Raw genomic sequence first — 26,195 nt, forward strand, 5'->3', positions numbered from 1 at the left:
GCTCAGGTTCCTCCCACAGTCCAAAGATGTGCAGGTTAGGTGGACTGGTCATGGTAAATTGTCCTCAGTGTCCAAAAAGGGAAGGTGGGGTTACTGGGTTACGGGGATGGGGTGTGCTTAAGAGGGGTGCTCTTTCCAAGGGCCGGTGCAGACTCGATGGGCCAAATGGCCTCCTTCTGCACTGTAAATTCTATGATTCTATGGACTGCAGAGGTTCAAGCACAGCTCACCAGCACCTTCTCAAGGGCAATTAGGTATGGCAAATAAATATTGGCCTATCCAGTGATACCCACATCCTGTGAGACAATAAATTCAAAAAAATAAGATTAATGTAACCTCAGCATATCTTTTCAGTAGGAGTCGATGTCAATCTCCACTAATGGTTGTAATGTTCAAATGTAACTCAATGAAAGTTGTCATCCCTTTCCTCTTCATGCTGCAGACGAACGTGACAGACAACATTGAGAATGCCAAATTGCCAGCTGGTGATGCTGAAGACCAAACAACTGAAGAAGCAGAGAGCAAAAAAGAGATCATTTCAAAAGACAGCGAATCTTCAAATTCTTTTTGCATACAGTTGTTCTGCATTGATGAGAAATATGAATCAAGGCAAGTTCCAGGGAAATGTTAATTGTTTATGTATGGTAGGTAATGAAGATTGTACTTGAAAATACTACCAGTTGTCTGTGGTTTTAACATAAAATAACATGAAAAAGAAGTTCTAAAATATACGGTGAAGTGGTTGAAGACTGCTACAAGGGGTGGAACAGAGGACAGGAAGACAGATGAACAGAATTTGGACCACAGGATGCGGGTCGTGATGTAAAGCTGGAGAATATGACAAAAGTACGATGGCATGAAGCCATTATGGGCTTTTCCAATGAAAATTAGATTTTTAAATTTTATCTTTTGGAGGGCAATCTTAACAAAGAAAGTGTTGAGGAAATCATCCAGAACAGCACCAAACTTATTTATCTCTGGGTTGCCTGATTTTAGTCATTTCTGTTCCAGCCCAATGCTATGCACTGCTGCTTATTGGCTGCATGTACCAGGAGCGGACAAGTTACGAGGAATGTTCAGTAATATTTAAAGGAAGCCAGCACCACCTTTTAAAAAATATATATATTTATTAAAAATTTTTAACACAATTTTTCTCCCTTACAAACAATAACCCCCCCCCCCCCTCGTTACAAAAAAAACCCGAGAAATCGCGCCGAGCAAGATATACACATGGCAAAATGATATATTTACACAGCTTTGTACATTGGCCCTCACCCGTACGTGCCAGTTTCCCCAACCCTTCATGTTATCTCTTGCTCATCCCCCCCCTCCCAGGCAGTCCCCCCTTTCCGCCCCCCCCCCCCCCCCCTCCCAGGATCCCCCCACCCCCAAGGTTGCTGCTGCTGCTGACCGACCTTCCACTAACGCTCCGCGAGATAGTCTAGGAACGGTTGCCACCGCCTGTAGAACCTCTGCGCAGACCCTCTCAAGGCGAACTTTATCCTTTCCAACTTGATAAACCCTGCCATACCATTTATCCAGGCCTCCACCCTGGGGGGCTTCGCCTCTTTCCACATTAGCAAGATCCTTCGCCGGGCTACTAGGGATGCAAAGGCCAGAATGCCGGCCTCTTACGCCTCCTGCACTCCCGGCTCGTCCACTACTCCAAATAGTGCTAGCCCCCAGCTTGGCTTGACCCGGACTTTCACCACCTTAGATACTGTTCCCGCCACTCCTCTCCAGAACCCCTCCAGTGCCGGGCATGACCAAAACATATGGACATGGTTCGCCGGGCTCCCTGAGCACCTTCCACATCTGTCCTCCACCCCAAAGAACCTACTCAGCCTCGCCCCCGTCAAGTGCGCTCTGTGGACCACCTTAAATTGTATCAGGCTGAGCCTGGCACACGAGGAGGAGGAATTAACCCTACCTAGGGCATCAGCCCACAGACCTTCCTCGATCTCCTCCCATTTACCCTTCAACTCTTCTACCAGCGCTTCCCCCTCTTCTTTCAACTCCTGGTGTATTTCCGATACCTTGCCCTCCCCGACCTATACACCCGAGATCACCTTATCTTGAACTTCTTGTGCCGGGAGCAACGGGAATTCCCTCACCTGTCGCCTCACAAAAGCCCTCACCTGCATATATCTAAAGGCATTTCCCGGGGGTAACTCGAACTTCTCCTCCAGTGCCCCTAGGCTCGTAAACGTCCCATCGATGAACAGGTCCACCATTCTTCCAATCCCCGCCCGATGCCAGCTCTGGAACCCCCCGTCCATCTTCCCCGGGACAAACCGGTGGTCACCCCTGATCGGGGACCACACCGATGCTCCCATTGCACCCCGGTGCCGTCTCCACTGGCCCCAGATCCTTAGCGTTGCCGCCACCACCGGCCCCAGATCCTTAGCGTTGCCGCCACCACCGGGCTCGTGGTATACTTTGTCGGCGAGAGCGGCAGCGGTGCCGTCACCAACGCCCCCAGGCTCGTTCCTTTACAGGACGCCATCTCCATCCTCTTCCATGCCTCCCCCTCCATAACCCACTTGCGGATCATTGCCACATTTGCTGCCCAGTAGTAGCTCCCCAGGTTTGGCAGCGCCAACCCTCCTCGATCCCTACTGCGTTCCAGGAACCCTCTCCTTACCCTCGGGGTCTTATTCGCCCACACAAACCCCATAATACTCCTGCCTACTCTCTTAAAAAAGGCCTTAGTGATCACGATGGGAAGGCACTGAAACACAAACAGAAACCTCGGAAGGACCACCATTTTGACCGACTGCACTCTACCCGCCAGCGAGAGCGGTAACATGTCCCATCTTTTGAAATCCTCCTCCATTTGCTCCACCAACCTCGTCAGATTCAGTTTATGTAGGGTCCCTTATTCCTGGCTATCTGGATCCCCAGATACCAAAAGCTCCCCTCCGCCCTCCTCAGCGGTAGGTCCCCTATCCCTCTTTCTTGGTCCCCCGCCTGTAATACAAAGAGCTCACTCTTCCCTACATTGAGCTTATAGCCCAAAAACTCCCCAAACTCCCTTAGAGTCTGCATGACCTCCACCATCCCCTCCATTGGATCCGCCATGTATAGCAACAGATCATCCGCATATAGCGACACCCGATGCTCTTCTCCCCCTCGGAAGCCAGCACCACTTAAAGAGACAGTGCATTGCTTCTATTTTTAAAAATTATTTGTATTCCCCATATTTTCATCATTTTCACCATCCAAAAGAGAAACCGAAACAAAAACAACCCCAACAATATAAAAAAAGAAAACAGTCCACCCCGCTCAACAATCAATGGCAACCAACTCCAGAAAGTACATAATAAACAAACCCCAAGAGTTGTAACCCCCCCCCCCCAAACCGGGCCACGCCAAGGCACAGGGTGGAGAGATTGACCTCCACCCAGCAAGATCCCACGAGTGATCAGCGAGGCGAAGGCTAAAACATCTGCCCTGCACCTGCCTGCAGCTTAGGCCAGTCTGTCATCCCGAACATGGCTTCTAGGAGACCGGGCTCCACATCCACATGTAAGACCCCCGTGATTGTGCTAAATACCTCCCTCCAAAAACTTCATAGCTTTGGGCAGGACCAAAACATATGAACACCCCTCCCACATCCCTCACAAACATCTTCCACCCCCTCAAACAGCGGCTCATCCTCAATTTTGTGAGATGCGCCCGATGCACGACTTTCAACTGTATTAGCCCCAGCCTCATACACGAGGTTGAGGTATTTACCCTCTGCAGCACCTCACACCACAATAACTCTTCCATCGCCCCCCAGTTCCTCCTCCCACTTTGCCTTAATCCCTTCCATAGACACCCTATCCTCCATCAGGATCCACCCATAGATTGCCGAAACCACCCCTCACTCCAGTCCTCCTGCTGACAGCACCGCCTCCAGCAACAAGGAAGCTGGCTCTATCGGGAAGGTCGGGAAACCTTCCTTGCGAAATCCCGAGCCTGCAGATACCTAAACCATTCCCCTGCACCAATCTATACTTCGCTCCCAAATCCACCAGATTCACGAATCGTCCCCCAAAAAACAAGTCCTTCATTTCCTTCATCCCTCTCTCGTCCCATCTCCGAAACCTCGCATTCATCCTTCCCAGCTCGAACCCATGATTCCCCCAATCAGCATTCCCCCTCTCCCGGCCCCCATCTTAAAATGTTGTCTAAACTGCCTCCTGATGTTCAAAGTGGGGAGAAATCCCCCCCCCCCCGGTGTATGGAGAATTGGACCAGAAGTGCCCGTGTGAGAAGACAAAGTCCTATAAGGAAGACGCGAGCAGAGCTGGCAACGCGGGAATGCATGATGGAGAGCAAGGGCCGCAGGGAGACGGCACAGTGGTCAACGGGCAGCTGGTGGAGTTTTTTGAAGATTGCTTCGCCAAGCTGAAGAAGGACACGCTGGACCCGATTAAGGCTTCGATTGATCAAGTTGTGCAGAATCAAGAGACCCACGGGAGAGCGATCCAAGAGGTGGAGAAAAAGGTGTCCGAGCATGAGGAGTACACAACCGTGCTGGAGACCAAGGTGGGGATGATGAACGACCGCCTGAAATGAATGCAGGAGAAGCTGGAGGACCTGGAGAACAGGTCCAGGAGGCAGAATCTTAAAATTTTCGGCCTCCCTGGAGGCAGTGAGGGATTGGATGCGAGGACTTATGTGACGGACTTGTTGGAGAAGTTGATGGGGACTGAGGCATTCCCTTGGCCCCTGGAAATGGATAGAATGCACAGAACCCTCGCGAAGAAGCCCCGAGCGAACGAGCCGCCGAGGGCGATGGTGATACGCTTTCACTGATTCCTGGACAAGGAACACGTTCTGTGGTGGGCCAAGAAGGAACGGAGCAGCAAATGGGAGAATTGTGAGCTGCGCATTATCAGGATCTGGGCACGGATCTGGCCAAGAGGCGAGCTGAGTTTAATCGGGCAGAAACGGCCCACTTAGAATGGGGTGAAGTTTGTGATGCTGTGCCCAGCCCGTCCGTGGGTTGCACATGAGGAACGCGACTTCTACTTCGAAACACCACATAAAGTATGGACTTTTATTAAAGAAAAGAGGCTGGAGGTGAATTAAAAGACACTGAAGCCTTGGAGAATAACTGTGGTGTCGATTTGTTGTGCTGGGCTGTATAAGTATAAGTAGTGCTATGTGTAATCCTGGGGCTGCTTGGATGGCTAAAGGTAACTTTGTCTTGCAGGGAGCTGGTTAAAGGGGGGGATGGTCTTTGGGGTTGGTTCTGTTTTTGGGTGTTTTTCTTTTCTAAAGTGGCTGTTTCTTCACTTTTTTTCCCGATGTTTGCTTACTGGGCAATGTGATGCTTTTAATATGTTTGTCCAAGTGGGGGGAGAGAACAATGGGGAGACGGACTGCCTGGTGCCAGGGGCGGGCGCTATCAAGTCAGCATGGGTCAGCTGACTCTCGGAAGTGCAGTGGGGGATGAGCAGGTGTTAAGCTGGAGCTTGACTTGGGGGGGGGGGGGTGGGGGGGGGGGTTGGGTTTCTAGTGTTGTTGCTAGGGGGGGAGGGGGGTCTGCTTTGCTGACAGGGGAGGAACTGTTACTAGGGGACAAATGGGAGGTTGGGAACGGCGAATGCCCAAGCGGGGGCTCGAGAAGGTGGGGTAGAGGCTGGCCTAAAAAGGGTGATGGCTAGTTGGAAGGGGGGGAGGGTGCTGGAAGCCCCCCAACCAGACTGATTACATGGAACGTCAGAGGGCTGAATGGGCCGGCCAAGACGGCTCGCATGTTTGCGCATTTGAGGGGTCTGAAGGCGGACGTGCCAATGCTACAAGAGACGCACCTAAAGGTTATAGACCAGATGAGATTGAGAAAGGGGTGGGTTGGCCAAGTATTCCACTCGGGGCTGGACTCAAAGAGCAGGGGGGATCTTGATCAACAAACGAGTGGCATTCGAGGCAGTGAGAATCGTGTCAGACAAGGGGGGTAGGTACATAATGGTGAGTGGGAAGCTGGAGGGGGTGCGAGTGGTACTCGTGAACATATATGCTCCGAATTGGGACAATGTGGAATTTATGAGGCGCGTGTTAGGTAAGATCCCAGACTTAGAGTCACATAACCTGATCGTGGGAGGAGACTTTAACACAGTCATTGATCCGGCATTGAACCGGTCAAAATCCAGGACATGGAGGAGGCCGGCTGCGGCAAAGGAATTGAAGGGGTTTATGGAACAGATGGGGGAGTAGACCCATGGAGGTTTGCACGGCCAAGGGCGAAGGAGTTTTCCTTTTTCTCACATGTCCACAAGGTATACTCTCGCATCAACTTTTTTGTTCTGAGCAGGGCACTAATACCGGAGGTGGTGGAGACTGAGTACTCGGCAATCGCAGTGTCAGATCATGCCCCGCATTGAGTGGATCTACGGGTTAGTGTGGAGAGAGGGCAATGCCCGCTGTGGAGACTGGATGTGGGGTTGCTAGCGGACGAAGCGATCTGTGGGCGGGTTAACAAGTCCATCCAGAACTACCTGGAAACAAATGATACGGGGGAGGTCTCCGCAGCGACGGTTTGGGAAGCTCTGAAGGCAGTGGTCAGAGGGGAATTAATCTCGATATGGGCCCACAGAGAAAAGGCGGAACAGGTTGGGAGGGATAGGTTAGTGGAGGAGATATTCCAGGTGGACAGGAGATACTCCAGGTGGACAGGAGATACTCGGAGGCCTCGGACGTGGGGCTACTGAGGGTGCGGCGGAGGTTACAGGCGGAGTTTGGGCTGTTGACCACAGGGAAAGCGGTGGAACACTTGAGGAAGACAATGGGGGTGATTTATGAGTACAGGGAAAAGGCAAGCAGAATGTTGGCGCACCAGCTCAGGAAAAGGGAGGCGGCCAGGAAGATAGGCAAAGTAAAGAGTAGAGGCGGGAACTTTAAGAGATTTGACATGCTCCCGCTATCACTGGCGGGAAGGATAGAGACCGTGAAAATGACGGTCCTGGCCAGATTTCTGTTTGTCTTTCAGTACCTCCCCATCTACATCCCAAAGGCCTTTTTCAAGTGGGTGAATAAGGTTATTTCGGGCTTTGTGTGGGCGGGTAAAACCCCGCGAGTGAAGAAAGTGTTACAGGGGGAGGGTGGGTTGGCGCTGCCGAACTCCTGTAATTACTTAGGAAGTGGGTAGCGGGGGAGGGGTCAGTATGGGAGCAGATGGAGGCGGCATCATGCAAAGACACCAGTTTGGGAGCACTGATTACGGCACCTCTTCCGTTCTCGCCGGCCCGATACTCCACAAGTCCGGTGGTGGTGGCGGCTCTGAGAATCTGGGGGCAGTGGAGGAGATATAAGAGAGTGGAGGGAGCATCGGTTTGGACCCCGATTTATAATAATCATCGGTTTGTACCGGGTAGGCTGGATGGTGGGTTCCGGAGATTGCAAAGGGCAGGAATTAGAAGGATAGGGGATCTATTTATAGATGGGAGCTTTCCCAGCTTGAAAGCCTTGGAGGACAAATTTGAATTGCCAGCAGGGAACGGGATTAGGTATTTGAAGGTGCGAGACTTCCTAAGAAAACAGGTGCCGGCCATTCCGCTGCTGCCGCCATGGGGGATACAGGATAGAGTAGTTTCCAGTACCTGGGTGGGAGAGGGGAAGCTTTCAGATATTTACCAGGAGCTTTAGGAGGCGGAGGAAACTCCGGTGGAGGAGCTTAAGGGCAAGTGGGAGGACGAGCTCGGAGGAGAGATAGTGGCGGGTCTATGGGTGGATGCTCTAAGCAGGGTTAATACCTCCTCATCATGTGACAGGCTTAGCCTAATACAATGGCACACATGACAGTGGCTAGGATGAGCAAGTTTTTCGGGGTAGAGGATAGGTGTGCGAGGTGCGCGGGAAGCCCAGCAAATCATGTCCACATGTTTTGGGCATGTCCGAAGCTTAGAGGGTTTTGGCAGGGTTTTGCTCAGGCAAAAACACGGGTGGTGCCGAGTCCGGAGGTAGCGATCTTTGGAGTGTCGGAAGAGCCGGGAGTTCAGGGGGTGAAAGAGGCTGACGTCTTGGCCTTTGCCTCCCTGGTAGCCCGGGGACGGATCTTGTTAATGTGGAGGGACTCGAAGCCCCCGAGTGTAGAGACCTGGGTTAGTGACATGGCTGGGTTTCTCAGTCTCGAGTAAATAAAGTTCGCCTTAAGAGGGTCAATGGTCGGGTTCACCCGGAGGTGGCAGCCGTTCGGCTTTTTCTCGGAAAATTAAAATGTCAGCAGATGCAGTATTCCAAGGAATTATATTTTCGCAGCCCATCCCAATCCTGGGCCACCTGCACCCTCAAATATCTAAAGTGGGTTGCCGCCAAACGGAATGGCAGCCCCTCCACCCCCCCGCCCCTACTCCCTGCTGGGAGACCATGAAATACTCGCTCTTGCCTAAGTTCAGTTTATAGTATCATAGAAGTTACAGTGTAGAAGGAGGACATTCCGCCCATCGAGTCTGCACCGGCCCTGGAAAGAGCACCCCATTTTAAGCCCACACCTCCACCCTATCCCCGAAACCCAGTAACCCAACCCAACCTTTTTGGACACTAAGGGCAATTTAGCGTGGCCAATGAACTTAACCTGCACATCTTTAGACAGTGGAAGGAAACCGGAGCATCCTGAGGAAATCCACGCAGACACGGGGAGAAAGTGCAAACTCCACACAGACAGTCAACCGAGGCCGGAATTGAATCTGGGATCCTGGAGCGGTGAGACAGCAGTGCTAACCGCTGTGCCACTGTGCCCCGAGAACATCCCTAATCTTTGAAGCAACACCATTATACTCCCCACCGACATGCTCGGTTCTGAGATGTACAATAACAGATCATTGGCATATATGGATACCCTGTGTTCCATCACCCCTCACTATCCCCTTCAACAGCCAATGCAATTAACAGGGGGATAGGGCATTGTCGTCTCGTGCCCCGGTGTGATGTAAAGTACCATGGGTTCATGCTGTTAGTGCGAACGCTCACCATCGGCTCCTTGTACAACAGTCCTACCCACGCCACGAATCTCGGACCAATTCCAAATCTCTCCAATACCACCATCAAATAACCCCACTCTGTCCAATCAAACGCCTTCTCTGCGTCCAGTACCGCTATCACCGTTGTCTCCTTTCCCTCCACTGCAGACAGGATCACATTCAGCAACCTCCTCACATTCGTAAACCACTGACTTCCCTTTTACGAACCCCGTCTGATCCTCCCCAATCACCTTCGGGAGACATCCCTCCAGCCTTACTGCCAGAACCTTTGCCAATATCTTGGCATCTCCATTCAGTCGGGATATGAGCCTATAAGACCCACACTCCACTGGTTCCTTATCCTTATCCAGCGAAATCACAGCCTGCCCCATTGTGTGTGGCAAGACTCCTCTGCCTATTGCATCCTCGAACATTCCCACCATCAGCGACGCCATGTCATCCTTAAATAACTTACAGAATTCAACTGGGAACCCGTCAGGCACGGCCGCCTTCCCAGCCTGCATCCTCCCAATTTCCCCCTTCACGTCCTGCTCCCCCACCGGCCCCTCCAAGCCTGCTCTATCCTCTTCACCCAACCTCGGATACTCCAACCCGCCCAGGAATCCCTCAGCCCTCACTCCCTCAGCCCTCACTCCTCCCCCGGTGGCTCCGACCTATATAGCTTCTTATAAAACGCTTCAAATAATAATCGCTTATTGTCACAAGTATGCTTCAATGACGTTACTGTGAAAAGCTGATCTGCTCCGGGGTCACCACCAACTTCCCCGTCTTATCCTACACCTGGACTATTTCCCTCGCCGCCGCCTCCCTCCGGAGTTGGCCGGCCAACATATGCCCTGCCTTCTACCTGTGCTCATAGACCCTCCCCCTCATCCTTCTCAACTGATGCACTGCTTTCCCTGTGGCCAACTGGTCGAACCTCGCCTGAAGCTCCTCCCTCTTGGCCAAGACGGTCGGGTCCGGGTCCCCTGTGTACCTGCCATCCATCTGCAGAATCTCCTCTATCAATTTTTGGCATTGCTCCCTCTCCTCCTTGTCCACCTTAGCCTTGAACGAAATCACCTCCTCCCTCACTACTGCCTTCAGAGCCTCCCAAACCATTGGCTGCGAAACTCCCCCCATGCAATTAAACCCCACATATTCCTCTATCACCTTCCCGGTTGTCTTGTTATGCTCTAGGCGTAGCACAAGCAGCTTCCTTGTGGTGCACTTGACAAAGGAAGGTTCAGACGTGGAGATAACTTCAACACGTTAATTAAACTATTTACACTTCTCCTATTTGGGTTCGCCACTACTGTTAATACTTCTATCGCTACTCAGACTGACTAACCAGTCTGCTACAATCCACGTGGTGGGTGTAATATTGAATCAGTCCTGTGTCTCTACTCACTGACTGTCTCCACTGGAAAGAGGAAGATCATGTGTGTTGTGTCCTTTTATATATGGGTTGGTGTAATGCCCTCCTGTGGTCTTGTCACCTCTGTGTGTATCGTGAATGCCCATTGGTAGTGTCCTATCTAAATGTTCTATTGGTTGAGTGTCTGTGTGTCATGTCTCTGGTGCTCCCTCTAGTGTCTAGCTAGTCTACATGTATTCACATTAACCCCTTGTGTCTTTACAGTGATGCATATCACCACACCGGTCTTATCACAAAACCTCTGGGGCTGGATTCTCCATTCTGGAAACTAAGTGTTGATGCTGTCGTGAAAACCAGCTGCAGCGATTCAACCGCTCCCAAGGGGCTAACACGGGTGTCACAAGGAACTCCACACTCTGGAAGCAGAATGGCGGCGGATTCGCCGGTTCTATGATTGCCGCACAGCTGCGGCTGCACATAAACCATTCTTCCCCTCCCACACACAAGTGTCGCAGCCATCTTGGTCGCAGAGAGCAGCGCCGCGCTTACGTGATGCGGAACTGAAGACCCTCCTTGACTCAGTGGAGGAGAGGAGGCTGGTGCTGTACCCCGGGCCGGAAGGGAGGTCCTCGGGCACCACCGTTCGCCGTGCCTGGGCGGAGCTGGGAGCCGCCATCAGCGCAGTCGGCGAGGTGGCCCGGACTGGCAACCTCCACCCTGACCCACATGCCAGCACCCGTGCCAGCCACAATGCCCATGTGCCATCAGCTACCCAACCCTTGGGCTGCTTGCGCCGGGCTACCCCCCCCACCTCCCAGGACAAGGTAACAGCAGGGAAGAAGCTGTTTTTGAGTCTGTTCGTGCGTGTTCTCAGACTTCTGTATCTCCTGCCCAATGGAAGAAGTTGGAAGAGTGAGTAAGCCGGGTGGGAGGAGTCTTTGATTATGGTGCCCGCTTTTCCCAGGCAGCGGGAGGTGTAGATGGAGTCAATGGATGGGAGGCAGGTTCATGTGATGGACTGGGCTGTGTTCACAATTCTCTGAAGTTTCTTGCAGTCCTGGGCCGAGCAGTTGCCATACCAGGCTGTGATGCAGCCAGATAGGATGCAGATAGGGATGCGGTGCACTCACTGGCTGCTGTGGCACAGACCCTCAGTGGGGTGGCACAGTCGCAAATGTTGCAGTCCCAGATGTAGATGGGCCACTCCCTGTGCTCCATGGCCGCTAACGTTCAGACGCTTGTCGATACCACAACGGGCCTCCAGGACTGGCAGCGCCGGGTAGCGCCCCCCCCCCCACAAGCACCCCTACTGTCCCTGGTACACCTGGCGGTCAGCGGGCAGAACAGGACGGTACCACGCCACCCGGGGTGCCCGAGGAGCGGCCGGGCCCATCCAGGCCGGGGTCGCCGCAGGAGACGTGCGCCAATGGGGTCCCTCGTCGCAGGACAGGAGTCACAGCAGTCCGCCTCCACTCCTGCTGTACCATCTGGGGAACCGCATCATGGTAGTTCCCGTAAGGCAAGAAAGTTTGGCACCAGTTAAGTTAGCATGGGTGCAGGGCACAGCTTAGATATAGGGGGTAGAGCACAGGCCATATATTATTGTTCAGAATATACACATGTTCACACCGTTAAAACCAGCCTTGGTGCTCTGTCTGATGCGTGTGGGTTTGGGGCGGTCAGTGATGGCCACTGGGAGTGAGGGGTGGTGGAAGAGTGAGGCCCAGTGGGTGGACCGTGTAGCCCCCCCCCCCCCCAACCTCACCCCCCACTGTCCCCATCACCCCCTCCCCAGCTATTCAACAGGACCGTATGATGGACTGGCCAGGTCGCACGCAGGGATCACCCAGATGGATGGTGCTACTGTGGGCATGAGTCAGACATTGTCATACGATGTGGAGCACTGAGCTCATCGCAGAGCCGGCTGTCATCATCCTCCATCCCAAGGGCCAGACCCGCTGTCACTGCCAACCCAGTTACCCGGCATGCAGTGCCGCAGGTATATATAACGGAGGAAGTGTGGATACGGGTGTTTTGGTGGTGTGGGAGGTGAGGGTGGCAGGTGGTGTGGGAGGTGAGGCTGTTCGGTGGTGAAGGGGTGTGGTATTGTGGTGTCAGGGCCCGGCCAGAGACCCCCCGTCCCCCCTAGTCTACGAAATGTGTTTCGATGAGTGTACCCCGCAAGTGCTGGCCCAGGTGATGGCGTTGTGCGGACTCCCATGCCTGGCCAGCCCCCATGTCCCGCTCATTGCCCCCCTCCCTGTCCTCCTCCCCCTCATCCTCCTCGCCTGATGAGGCCTGTCCTTCCTCCTCATCCTCCTCCAGCACATCGCCCCTCTGCTGGGCTATATTGTGGAGGACGCAGCAGACCACCACGATACGGGTGACCCTCCATACTGGAGGGCCTCCCCAGAGCAGTCCAGGCACCTGAAGCACATTTTCAGGACCCCAAAGCACCTCTCGACCCCACCCCTGGTTGCACAATGGGAATCATTGTAGTGGGTCTTTGCGTCAGTCTGTGGCCTCCATATAGTCGTCATCAGCCACGACCACAATGGGTAAGCCCTGTCGCCCAGCAACCAGACCCTCAGCCGGGGGGCGGCTGTCCCTCGAACATGTGAATCACCGATTGGGCCAATATGAATGAGTCATGTACACTATCCGGCTACTGGGCGCTGACGTGCAGGATCCTCATCTGATGGTCACAGACCATCTGAACGTTCATGGTGTGGTACCCTTTCCTGTTCGTGAACAGCGGCCTGTTATCCACCGGTGGCTGTAGGGCGACGTGCCCCCCATCGATTACCCCCTGGACCCAGGGCATCCCGGCGATGATAACAAAGCCCGCTGCTCGGGCATTCTGGTGGGTGCGTTCCACAGGGTACTAGATGTACCGGTCCGCCAAGGCATACAGGGCGCCCGTGACGCCGCGGATGTACCTGTGCGCCGATGCCTGTGAGATGCTGGACAGGTCCCCACTGGGCGACTGGAAAGACCCCGTCGCGTAGAAGTTCAACGCTACAGTCACCTTGATGACCACCAGGAGCTGCTATCCTCTCCCATTCCCATGCGGTGTCAGGTGTGCCATCATGTGGCAGATGTGTCTCACGGTCTTCCTGCTCATCCGCAGTCTCCTCCTGTATGCCCTGTCCGGAAGATCCTCAAAGGACATGCGGTCACAATAGACGCATGGCCTCATCCAGCGCCTCTTTGCCACCACCTCCACCTCTTCCTTCTTGTCCTGTTGGACGCCCCGCCCTCCAGACTAAGCAGCTGCCACCTGCTCCTCTGCAGCCCACTCCTCTGCTGCAGCATCCGCCTCCTCTCTGAGTCGGTCGCACTGCCACAGTGTTTCATGCACGGCAGTGGCCATCGCCACGGTGGCCAACATCGCTGGTTGATGACCGAATGCTGTTTTTATCTGCAGGGGGTGAGAGGAAAACATGTTACCATGGCGCATACACCCGTGCCCAACCAGGTACAATGGGCTGCACGGTGGCGCCGGTTGTCACCGCTCGCTGCAGCCATGTATGCCCCCACCCCTGCACCCCGGCCCCATCGATGCCCCCAGTCCTGGCCAGGGGCACCGTTTGATGGCACTGCCCTCACTGGGGGCTGCCATTGTTGTGGCCCTGGATGGGTATCGGCAGTTGGGGGGGGGGGCGGTTGGACGGTTGGACCGGGGGAGGGGGGGGCGTTGGTGCATGGGCACCGTCTTTGTCCTATCGGGGGCTCTCCGGCTGCTTGGCCTGTCCCCCCCAGCCCCGCAGAAAGCAAAGCCAGTGTCCGATCCCGGAGACCCACCTCCTAACTCCTCTCTCAGCCAGCATGCCAGCTTCACGATTTTTTATAGCACATTAGAAACACTCCGTCTGGAATTCGGCTCATCTGAGGCGCAGAATCGCTGAGGCACCGGAGAATCGGTAGTCAACCGATAATGGGATGCAGACTGTACTTCCGGGCCGTGCAGCAGGCGCTGCTGTTTCGTCGATTTTGGGGGTCGGGAGAATGCCGATACGGCGCGAAACCGGCGTCAGACCCGATTTCTGTGTTGGAGCCGATTCTCCGGCCGATCGCATTTCACAATTTCGGCATTATCCCACGGAGAATCCAGCTCCTCGTCTCCTAACAACCCCACGTCCATTCTCTATCCTGGCCTCTGAGCATCCTCTTCTCCAAAACTACATCCACTCTTTGCAGAGCATGGTCCGAAATCACTATTGCTGAATAGTCCGACCTCCTAACTCCAGCCAACAGCGCCTTTCCCACCATGAAAAAATCTATCCTCGAGTACACTTTATGTTCCGGGGAGAAAAATGAATGCTTTCGCTCCCTCAGGTGCAGGAACCTCAACGGGTCCACTCCTTCCATCTCTCTCCTGAGTCCAGCCAGCGCCTTCATCCGCCCTGACTGGGCCAGCGAGTGCGGCTGACACCTATCCACCTTAGGTTCCTGGACCATTTTCTAATCCCCTCCACTATTAACTTGTGGGTATCCAAATGTGGAATGACACCCAACACCCTCTTCACAAACCCCGCATCATCCCAGTTGGGGCCATATATGTTCGCCAGGGCACCAATCTCCCCTCTAACACCTCCATCACTATCACGTACCTGCCCCCCTGGTCCGCCACCACCTTCTCCATCTCAAACCTCACCCTCTTGTCCACCAATATTGCTACCCCCCTGAGCCCTGCTATCAAACCCCGAGTGGAATACCTGACTCACCAAACCCTTCCTAAGCCTCACTTGATCTTTCACCCTCAGATGGGTCTCCTGCAGCATCACCATGCCGGCCTTTAAGCTCTTTAAATGTGTAAAAACCATCGACCTCTTCACCGGCCCCTGCAACCCCCTCACGTTCCAGGTTACTATTGTGAGCGGAGTTCTCTCACCCCATCCGGCCCTCCTATCCGCTATCATCGTAACCCCAGGCCCTGCCCTTCAGGCCTGACCCGCCCAGTCCGTTTGTTGCCATCAAACCTCTCCACCCTCCCAGAATCCCCCCATCCACTTCCTCTTGAGAACGCCTCTCCCAGTACCAATCCATCCCCCCACCTTTCACACCTCCCAGGCCCATCAAAACCTGTTCGACCAGGTTCCAGCGACTGTGGCCCCTCGCCCACTCCACTCCCTTTCACTAGCCAACCTTCACTTGGTAGTATGGAAGTCCCTGCCCATGCCCCCCTCCTCCCAATCCCCTTCCCCTGACACAGTCCCTGAAAACAAAGATAAACAAACATAACCAGGCCAAAAAACAGCCCCCCAGAAAACAGCCCAATATATTTATACCCAACTGTAGCCTATAACAAAGGTAAACAACCTTTTCCCATTAGCCAACCCGAAAATCCAACTGTTCCCCCCACAAATACAAAGCAAATATCAACGTGAAAAAGAAATAAAGGCTGAGTACGAACCCCCTCCCCTCAGTCTGTCCAAATTCTAATCCCATTTCTCATTCAACCCCAGCCCTTTGCCACCTCTTGAGTTGTAGGTCACCCTCAGCTACGCCGGGTAGACCATGCCAAACCTCACACCATTATTGTAGAGTGCCACCTTCACCCGTCCAAAGGCCGCCCACCTTCTTGCCAGCTCCACCGTCAAGTCCTGGTACATTTGAATACCAATTCCATCCCACTTCAACTCACGCCTTTGCTTTGCCAAACTCAGGACCTTCTCCTTGACATGAAACTTGTGAAAGTAAATTATAACCGCCCTTGGTGGCTCGTTTGTCTTCGGCTTGGGCCTGAGTGACCGATGAGCCCTGTCCACCTCATGTCGGGAGAGTTCTTCCCCCTCCCCCAACAACTCGGCCAGCATCTTCGGAAAGTACTCAGTTGGCCTCAGGCCCTCCACCCCCTCAGGCAAGCCCACAATTTGTAAATTCTGCCACCTCAACCTGTTCGCCTGGTCCTCCATCTTGGCTCTGAGTCCTTTGTTGGCCTCCACCACCCTCTGCGGCTCGTCACCCATCGAGGTGAACTGGTCACTGTGCTGCGACAGAGCTTCCTCCAACCCCTTCAACTTCTCTGCTTGCTCCTGGGCCTTGGCCAATGTCTTTGACACCGCCGCCTTCACTGGGGCAATCGCCTTCTCCACCCACTCCTTCATTGCAGCCATCATCTCCTTTCGCAGCACCTCCATGTGCTTGGCGAACTGCCTCTTGAATTCTCCGGTCATTACCTCGGTCAGAGTTTCCACTGTGAGGGACACATCCCCACCCAGCGACCTAGCCTCCGCCCTCTTTCCTGCTGCCGGGCTGACCCATTCACTCGACGGCGAATGTTCACTCGCCCCCTTCTTCCCAGTGTTTTTTTTTCTGGGTCTTAGACATTCCCCACTTTCCTTATGCCTTCCTGTACCAGCTTGTTCAAAAACTGCCCCTGAAACTGGGCACTAAACTCCCAAAACCAGAGTCTCGAGCAGGAGTAACCCAACATGCTACTTCCAGCTACATGCCGCCACTAGATGTCCTGCATTGCATCTATAAGTGGGTCCGGTGATGTTATTTATTATATATTGAAGAATAGCAGAAGGTGATAATGTATATGAACCATAGTTTTCCAATGTTGCATTGGAGGCCTTACTGCAGGTGATGGAAAGCTTGAGGGGCATGCTCAAAGTGCTAGTGGGGGAGGTGAGGGGTACAGGATGCCCTCTAGGCACCTAACAGGCAGACAGTAGCTGATATGGTGAACCCAAGGAGCGTAACTTCTCATATTTAGATGCAGTGCAGAAAGTAGTTCAGTGATCTAATGAGTTGTCGTGTAAAGATCCATCTTTAATATTTAATTGGAGGAAGTTGCTGCTCATCTAACACTGGATATTCATTAAGTAATGTGACAAATCAGATGCGGTGGAGGGGTGGAGAGAAATTGGCAAGGTAGAGTTGATAAATGCAACAGACACTTGTGTCACAATAGAATAAAGATTCTTCGGAAAACATCTTCTATGGCCATTTATCACAGAATAGAAATAAGAACAGCAAGAGTTAGAGGTAAATGAAATCGCTAAAGGCTGAAGTTTTCTCTTTTATTGATAAATGAACCAAATACCTATTTTTACTGTAATTTACACAAGTCTAACAATATGTCAGGAATAGACATCTTTGAAATGTAGAATCTGTAAGAGTGGAATTTGCTTGTTGTATTGAAGAACTAGCAGCGATTAATGAATATATTTGTTACATGGATTTTTTTATCGCTCCTCAAACACCTAGAGGCATTCACTCAGTAGAAATGGCAAGGTTATTAATCATGTCTGGAATGTGCAGCTTTGCAACAGGGATATATTCCAATTTATGCATCAATACTTGCATATGCTCACCTCTGTACTGCAGTTCATAGCTGTTGGGGTTCCCATTGTCCCCTTTTAAAACGGTTCTTGGACTTCTAAAGAACAAAATTGTACAGTGTTTGGCTTAACCAAGATTTTGATGTTTTATTGAAACTCACTAATGTCTCTCCTACTGATACCTCCACAATTAATAAAAATAACACAGTAAAGACCTTAAAATTGAAATAACCGTTCCCAGTACCGAATACCAAGTCATCACAACTTGGTTTAAACTTACAAAAATGCTAACCCCACACAAAGTGACCACCACTTGGTTTAAACTTACAATATAACAAAGGCAAAATGTCTTGACCTGAAACCTTAAGAAAAGCCTTCAGACCAATATCACCACAATACGGCTGAAACAGATTACAAGTTACCGGCAAAATACACGACGTTTTCGCCCCAAACCCTTATAAAATCCTCAGACCAATATCACTATGATTTTGTTGAAACCTACAATCCCCAACACAAACAGTGTTGATTGTAGGCCCAGAGTCAAGGTGACTAGCCCCACCTTCTTTCAACTGTAGCACAAATACCCTGAAGTGCTCTCATAATAATTTAACTCATATCGAACACATCAAAACATATTTCCTGTTGTTTCAATGTTCAGTCAGTTGATTCCATACAAAGTTCAGGCACATGTCATCAGCTCCTGCTGGTTGAAACAAGATTGGGGTGTACCAAAGAAGATGTATCCAGATGAATATTTTCAGTTCTCATTATATGAGCAATTCTCCTGCTGTCTGAGGTGACACAGTAACAGCACAACACCAGCACCTGGCCCCAGAGTTAATGAGGGTTTGCATGACCTTATTCCAGCACTTTTTTCTATAGTGCAGACCTAGTGCATAGTTCCTTGAGTTTATTGTATTGTTATATGTCCTTTTTGCCATTGTTGTGTTACAACCACCCTCAAGTGAGGATTCATAAAGTTGTTGTTCCAGGCAAGACACCTTACCCCTAAATTGTTACAAACCCAGGTGAGGAGGGATGAACCAGCTCCCTGTCTTTATCCAACCCTCTGTTGATAGCAACTAGATTTAATCCAAAAGGATCCTTTTTTGTGGGCACCTTTTCCTAGACCCAATATTTATGCTTTAAAAGGAGCCAATTTAACCAGACTTTCTTGCGTTATAAATAGAGTGAGCTTATTAACTACTAAAGGCATGGGAAGAATAGTAAAACACATACAACAATCACAAGATTACAAGTGAGAATTGAGTCCAAAGTAAGTAAAGATTTTAAAAAAGGTTTCCGAAACAGTCCTTGACTTGTGAGGAGTAGATGATGAAGCATTGCGGCTATTCCGATTCAAGATTCCAGCAGAGCTGACTTCAGTAGGCAAATAGTTAGTTTTGAAGTTCCAGTAGAGTTGGCTTCAGCAGAGAATAGTTGCTTTTCGATTTTAGTTTTCTGTAATTTGGCAGAGCAGCTTCGCAGTTCTCTTTTCAGTTGCTATCCTTTTGCTGACTGGGGCAGACTTCCACAGTCAGAGATTCAAGATATATCTGCTATTTTGCAGGGCACTGCATGTGTTTGCTGGCTTTTTCTTCTGTTCAACTTCCAGCACTTGGGCTCGCAGAACACACAGACAGACACTGGAGCAGCTTTTCAGCTGGCTTTTATCCCATTCTTTGTATATTTCATCTGGGAAGGTGGAATCCACATTTCCGTCGAGGTATTACTGACAGAATCTCTTGAGTTGAGATAGCCATTGTGTCCCTTTGTCTTTACCGGAGATGGAATCAGTTTCTGGATGTTTTTAGAAGTATCTTGTCTGGTATTAGGGTGGAGTTTCATTGTCCGTTGAAGAATTACCCTGCTGCAATTCAGCCAATGGCTGACTGTACATTTCAGCCATCTTTGGGTTTGTGTCCATTTTAAAAAAACTCACAGGTTTTATTTAAAGTTCAATATTTCCGTAAGTAATTCTGTGTTTTTTCCTCAATCCTCATGATGGTCTTCAGTGATCACTTGTTAATGAGTATGATTGTTCACCGAAGAAACTCTGTGTCACTGGTTATGCGTTCTGTGGGTACTTGCGTGGCCATTGAGCCCAATCCTAGAGTCACATCTCCAACCGCACACTTGGCAGATGTTTCCAGAAGGTGGGATTGGTCCTTGGACTCGGGATCGCTGGTATCCTTTTCTGAGGCTCCTTTTCTGAGTCTTTTCTTTCTGTCAGGTGTTCTGGAAGAATTGTGTTCTTTCAATTAAGAGGTTCCTTCAAGTAGGTCTCTTCTGAGTAAGGGTCTCCCAGGCATTGACATCTATGTTGCATTCCTTGAGGTAAGCCTTCAGGGTGTCTTTGAAGCACTTCCTGTGTCGTCCTCTTGTTGGGAAGCCTCCCTTGATCTCGAGGAAGAAAATTTGCTTTGGCAGTCGGGACTCTGGCATCCTAAGCACATGGCCAGCCCAGAACAGCAGGTTTCAAATGATCATTGCCAGTCAATGCCAGTGCTCTTGGCCCCTTTAAGGACTTTAAGGACGCTGATATTAGTACGCCTGTCCTTCCAGCTGATGCAGAGAATCCTTTTCAGACAGCATTGAAGGTACATCTCCAGGCCCTTGAGGTGGCGTCTGTACGTAGTCCACGTTTCTGAGCCACATAGAAGAGTTGGGAGAATGACTGCCTTGTAGACAAGGATATTGGTATCAGCACAAATGTCAGTCATAGAAGACTCTTATCCTTAGGTGTCTGAAGGCAGCACTCGTGGATTGGATATGATGTTGGACCTCTGTATCAATGGAAATCCTAAATGAGCGGTGGCAGGTTGTGCACAAGGGTGTTTATTGTTCGATACAAGTCCCCAGTCTCTCGATGGTGCCACCTTTATCAATCTGACCAAGGCTTTTGGCTCAGTCAATTGAGAAGTGCTGTGGAAGACACTGTCAAAGGCTGGCTACCTAGAAAGATTAATCAACAGCCTTTGACTCTTTCATGACAAGGTTTTGGTGACAGTCTTCACCGACGGAAAAATAAGTCAGACTTCTTTGTTGCATTAGTCAATGGCAGGTAATAGCATTTCCCTGGTACCATTGTTCCTTGATATAAATCAGTCAATGTCCAAACCCTTTGGATGAGTCATTGTTTTTGCTAGATGTCCAAATCAACCCCTTGCTATCCAGCCCTGCGCTGTTGGCTACAGATTTGCTGTTGTAATTTTATTGTTCATGAGCTCAAAGCTTGCCTGTGAGTTTGAAAGTTGTATACCATAAATTTCCCATTTGGTGGGGATTCCAAACTACATTGCATAGTTTTAGTAGTTCTTTCTCTGCCTGAGCTGTTCGAGTGGATTGAAGCACTGTTAGTTTCTGAAGTATTATAGTTTTTGAATTTCAGCTTAGCTTTTGATGTAATATAAAAATCATTGCAGCAGAAAACAAAATTTAAAAGATATCTCTGCTAACCTTGCAGTTTTCACCTTTCACTCTGTCAGTCAATCTGAGCTCCATATTCTGCTTGGGAGAATGATGTTTGTGTTATTTGTGTTGTGTGACTGTTCTATCATTCTCATTGTCAACTCCTAATCACATATCTTTTGCCTTGTGGAAATTATTTTAATCCATTTTAATCCTGTGGTGAAAATGAGATTAGATATTTTAATATGATCAACGTAAAATTACTTGATCTCTGCGGCTTTGCACGTGGGGGTGTGCTCAAACGGCCCTGTTGCGCCCGACTCTGTGACGCGATGAGGTTATTAAATCTTGCGAGAGATTTACAATGCTCAGAATGCCTCATGAGATCTAATGGGATCTTGTGAGACATCACAATCAGGACCTCGCCCTTGCTGGGTGTGATCCTGATTAACATATGTAAGTGAGCCATGAGGCCCATTTAAATAAGTCTGTGCCAAGTTATCCCAACGCCCGGGAACTGACGGCCTCCCCAGCGAGGCCTCAACCGGGCATCATTTAGCACTGATCCACACAAAAGTGGACCAGGCGTAACGGGACCTGGGGAGATCTCACAGGCCATCGGAGGCCACTGGGTGGCCAGGCTCTGGGTAGGGTGGTACCATGGCACTCATGCTGCCAGCCTGTTACCTTGGCACTGCCAGCTGGCCCAGGTGCCTGATTGTCCATGTCAGGGATCAGGGGTGCCCTGCCCTTAACAGGTGAGGTGAAGGGGGGGCTCGAGGACCCACTAACAGGTAAGTTTGGGGGGGTATGGAGGCCACCGTGGGATGGCTGAGGAGGTCGAGAGATCGGGGCGGCATTTGAAAATGCAGAGGTACGTGTGGCCTCGGTGGGGCGTTTCTGACTGAGGCCAAAATACAAAGTCTCATTTGATTGTTGTTCTCAGCACTGCAGGCTCCGAGAAACATTCCACTATTCGTGCACAAAACGCGACTTTTTTTTGTTAAATCACGCCCAGGGAATAAAGACTAAGGGCGTCATTCTCCGACCCCCCGCCGGGTTGGAGAATCGCCGGGGGCTGCCGTGAATCCCGCCCCCGCCGGTTGCCGAAGTCTCCGGTACCGGATATTCGGCGGGGGTGGGAATCGGGCCGCGCCAGTTGGCGGGCCCCCCCGCTCGATTCTCCGGCCCGAATGGGCCGAAGTCCCGCCGATAAATTGCCTGTCCCGCCGGCGTGGATTAAACCACCTTTTGAACGGCAGGACAAGGCGGCGTGGGCGGGCTCCGGGGTCCTGGGGGGGCGCGGGGCGATCTGGCCCTGGGGGGTGCCCCCACGGTGACCTGGCCCGCGGTCGGGGCTCACCGATCCGTGGGCGGGCCTGTGCCATGGGGGCACTCTTTCCCTTCCGCCTCCGCCACGGTCTTCACCATGGCGGAGGCGGAAGAGACTCCCTCCACTGCGCATGCGCGGGAAACTGTCAGCGGCCGCTGACGCTCCTGCGCATGCGCCGCCCGGAGATGTCATTTCCGCGCCAGCTGGCGAGGCAACAAAGGCCGTTTCCGCCAGCTGGCGGGGCGGAAATTCCTCCGGCGTCGGCCTAGCCCCTCAATGTTGGGGCTCGGCCCCCAAAAATGCGGAGCATTCTGCCACTTTGGGCGCCAGTCGGCGGACATCGCGCCGTTTTGGGAGAATTTCGCCCCAATTCTTGAATTTAATGACAGTGATGGGATAACTGGGCCCACATAGAGATGGGAGCAAGAGGCATATATGGGGAGTGGGGAAGGGGGGGGGGAGTGGAGAGAGAAGAGAAGTAGTTGGAGGGGAAAAGGCAGCAGAAAAGGTTGGAGAAGGAGCAACTGAATACAACAAGGTTTTTCAAGGCAGTGGTCCAGTATCCAATTCTTTTCAGTATTAAGGAAGGAAAGATAGGAAAGGGGTAAAAGTAGGAAATCAGGAGGGTAGAGAGGGAGAAGGTAGAGGAGGGCAAAATGGGTATCAAAGAGAGATCACGAGTAGATGGGAATGAGAGTGGTCTACTAGTGAATGGAGGGGATAATGTGTTTGACCATTTCTGCTCAATGGGTAGAGGTTAATTGCTGTATTGCTGTCCAGTTGTGGTTGAATTACATGCATCTTGCTTCTAGGAGAGAGGCAAGGGTTCATTTTACTCATGCATAGTGGTGCCTTGATTTCTATTCAGTACAATGTGTGGGTTATTGGGGAGAGTGTGAGCAAGAGAGGGTTATGCTATATAGCCTACTTAGTATTGACATGGCTGACCTGAAATTTACACTTATGTGAAGCGTAATTTGTGCTTGGCGACGTTGCAGGGCGAAGTGATCTTTGATCTTTGGTGGGGTTGAACTAATCTACCTGGTTTCCGATTGGAGTGTGTACTTAGATGGTGGAAGGGACAATCTCTGCTCAGTGATTGCGTCGCAGGTGGGGTGGGAATGGTGATATCTGCACAATGCAGCGGTGTTGCCTGCTTCTTTGGGAAGTAAAGGGCCAAGTAGATACAACATTTTAGTGGCACTGGCCAGAACATTTTGCAGAGGTGGTGGTACTGCCTGATGGGTGAAAAGTCAGTGGGACGAGATCAGCTCTGCATGGCCTGGAACCATGACCTGATTTAACAGCCATCCGACCCCATCTTCCATCCTCATCTGGGAGGAAGTTTCACCTCCAAGAGTTGGTGGCCAATCAAATGGTTGGCAGTCCTTCAGCCCCAGCAGTTCCACTGCGAATGGTGCTCAAGGCTGGGACTGCAGCAGTCCACCAGAAGAAACAGAATTGGGACCAGATTCAGGCATTCTCCAGTGAGGGGGGTGTGGGGCTGCATTTGAAAGGCCAAGGAGAGAAACAAGTGGGGATGATTGCCATTGCCTCAGATTCTGAGGAGACTGCATAGGGAACAGTGAATATACTGGGCTGGATTCTCCGATTTATGGGACTATGTCCCCACGCCATCGTGAAAACTGTGGTCTTTTACGCCAGGAAAACTTATGTCAAAAGGCCACAGATTCACAGTCTTGCAGCTGTCGTGGAGCTCGCAGCTCCAGCTGCCGATATGGCACCCCCGAACTTCCGGGTCAGAGGCCGCGCGTGCGCACGGCGGCTGTCCATGATCCCACAGGGAGTATCAACATGCCCATCTCCTACTACTGGTCTTTTCGGTGTGCAGATTTAGTAGAAATCTAGAAGTTGCTGTCACTGGGGGTATTCTCTGGTTCCGCTAGCCAGCGACAGGATAGCCCGATGAATCGCGATAGCTCGTGAATCGGGTGTTAGGCCAAAAACAGAATTGACGCTGAGCCACTCTGCTGGTCCTGATGAGGTTCCCACCCAGACCCAGCAGGAACATACGAACACCTCACTAAAGCTGATTTCAATGTCATTAAGAAGCCCGATTCACTAGCCTCCTCTAAACCTTTACATTTCTAAGCATTCACAGAGGCTTGCAAAAGTTAAAGGGCAATGAAATTGACTGTAATAAAAGTACTTCAAAGGTTTCCATCGCATTAAAGGGAAGACCTTTACCTTCATCTCACAGATGCTCCATCCCCATCCGCCAGGAGCTCTGCTGGCATGAATTGGTGCAAGTCCTAACAATCAATGGCCTGGTGGCTTGCACTCTCGGGTGGGGCAAGGGGTGAGTACCCTCTTGCCTCCAGGATACTGAGAGGGGTTCTTCAGTGGAGTTGAGTGTTGGGGGGGCTTGGACTGGGCTTGAGGAGCATGTTGGGGGTCCTTCCCTGGATGGTCTTTGTTTGCCTGGTCTTCTTATCTGTAGCCTTTAACATCTTTAAACTCTCTCCAAGTATGTCAAGATGAGAGATCTCTGAGAAATAAGTGAAAGTCATTTCTCCATAGCCCTAAACCCTTTAAACACTCCCAGCATGTCAAGATCAAAAATCTGTGAGCTGAAGGTAAAGGTTTTGAGCTGCATTGTTTACATTCAATTTTAAGGTCCATTTCCTTTTACAAGCCTCTTGATGGACATGTCCAGGCAATTTCAAAGGAAGGTTTACCATTGTTTATTTAGCTCTACAGGGGTCCATTAACTCTGAAGTACTTCCTCTTTTGGGCAGCTGTTTTTTCTAGCAGCAGTTTTTTTAACGAGGCTATCCCTTTGTTCTGAATAGCTGCCTGGAAAGAGCAGGTGCAGGGGCAGCATTCAGACAGAGCATCACCAGTGATTTTGGGGGGTGGCGAGGTGCTGCAACTTAATTCTGAGATTTGGGTGCCCTTTAAAAACAGTGCCCAGATCTCTGAGGAGTGGGACCTGTCAGCGTGTTTAGGCCCAGCCCAGTCAGGTCCAACGTAGAACCCGATCCTTGGTAAAAAAAATTCTATGTGTCACTGAATGGCCCATTAGCCTTGCTCCTAGTGCCAGAGAGAAACGGGGGTGAAATTCTCCGTAATCAGCGCGATGTCCGCCAACCGGCGCCAAGAACAGCGCAAATCAGTCCGGCATCGCGCCGCCCCAAAGGTGCGGAATCCTCCGCATCTTGAGGGGCCGAGCCCTAACCTAACCGCGCGGGAGCGCTAGCGGCCGCTCACGGCATCCCCGCGCATGCGCAGTGGAGGGGGTCTCTTCCGCCTCCGCCATGGAGAATTCTGCCCCAGTTTTTTTTTTTAAATTATTTTATTCAAAACTTTTGTTTATAACATTCAAAATATAATAATAATCTTTATAATATCTTTATTGTCACAAGTAGGCTTACACTGCAATGAAGTTACTGTGAAAAGCCCCGAGTGGCCAGATTCCAGCGTCTGTTCTGCGGGAGAATTCAGAATGTCCAATTCGCTTAACAGTACGTCTTTCAGGACTTGTGGGAAGAAACCAGAGCACCCGGAGGAAACCCCCGCAGACACAGGGAGAACTTGCAGACTCCGCACAGACAGTGACCCAAACCAGGAATTGAACCTGGGACCCTGGCGCTGTGAAGCAACAGTGCTACCCACTGTGCTACCGTGCTGCCTGTTCAAACTATTCTAACCAATTTTACATTATTGCAAAAACAAAATATCCCAAACACAATCCGATCTAACCTAACCCAACCTCGTACACAGATTAACCCTTCCTAATCCCTACATACCTTCCCTAATGAAAGCCATACCAAACTGATGAATGCTGCCCATCCCCCCTTAACAGCTGA

General features: G+C 51.2%; 1 protein-coding gene across 2 annotated transcripts in view; it reads left to right on the forward strand.

The window, feature by feature from the left end:
* The window catches only part of cfap61 (cilia and flagella associated protein 61), a 584,187-nt gene that overhangs the window by 99,667 nt on the left and 458,325 nt on the right, over nucleotides 1-26,195 (forward strand). For both annotated transcript variants that reach the window (XM_072505562.1, XM_072505571.1), the window contains one exon: nucleotides 443-609. In XM_072505562.1, the coding sequence (XP_072361663.1) occupies nucleotides 443-609 (167 nt within the window). The remainder of the gene's footprint in view (nucleotides 1-442; nucleotides 610-26,195) is intronic.

Source organism: Scyliorhinus torazame, chromosome 1 (genome assembly GCF_047496885.1).
Source record: "Scyliorhinus torazame isolate Kashiwa2021f chromosome 1, sScyTor2.1, whole genome shotgun sequence".
NCBI classification, from domain to species: Eukaryota; Metazoa; Chordata; class Chondrichthyes; order Carcharhiniformes; family Scyliorhinidae; genus Scyliorhinus; species Scyliorhinus torazame.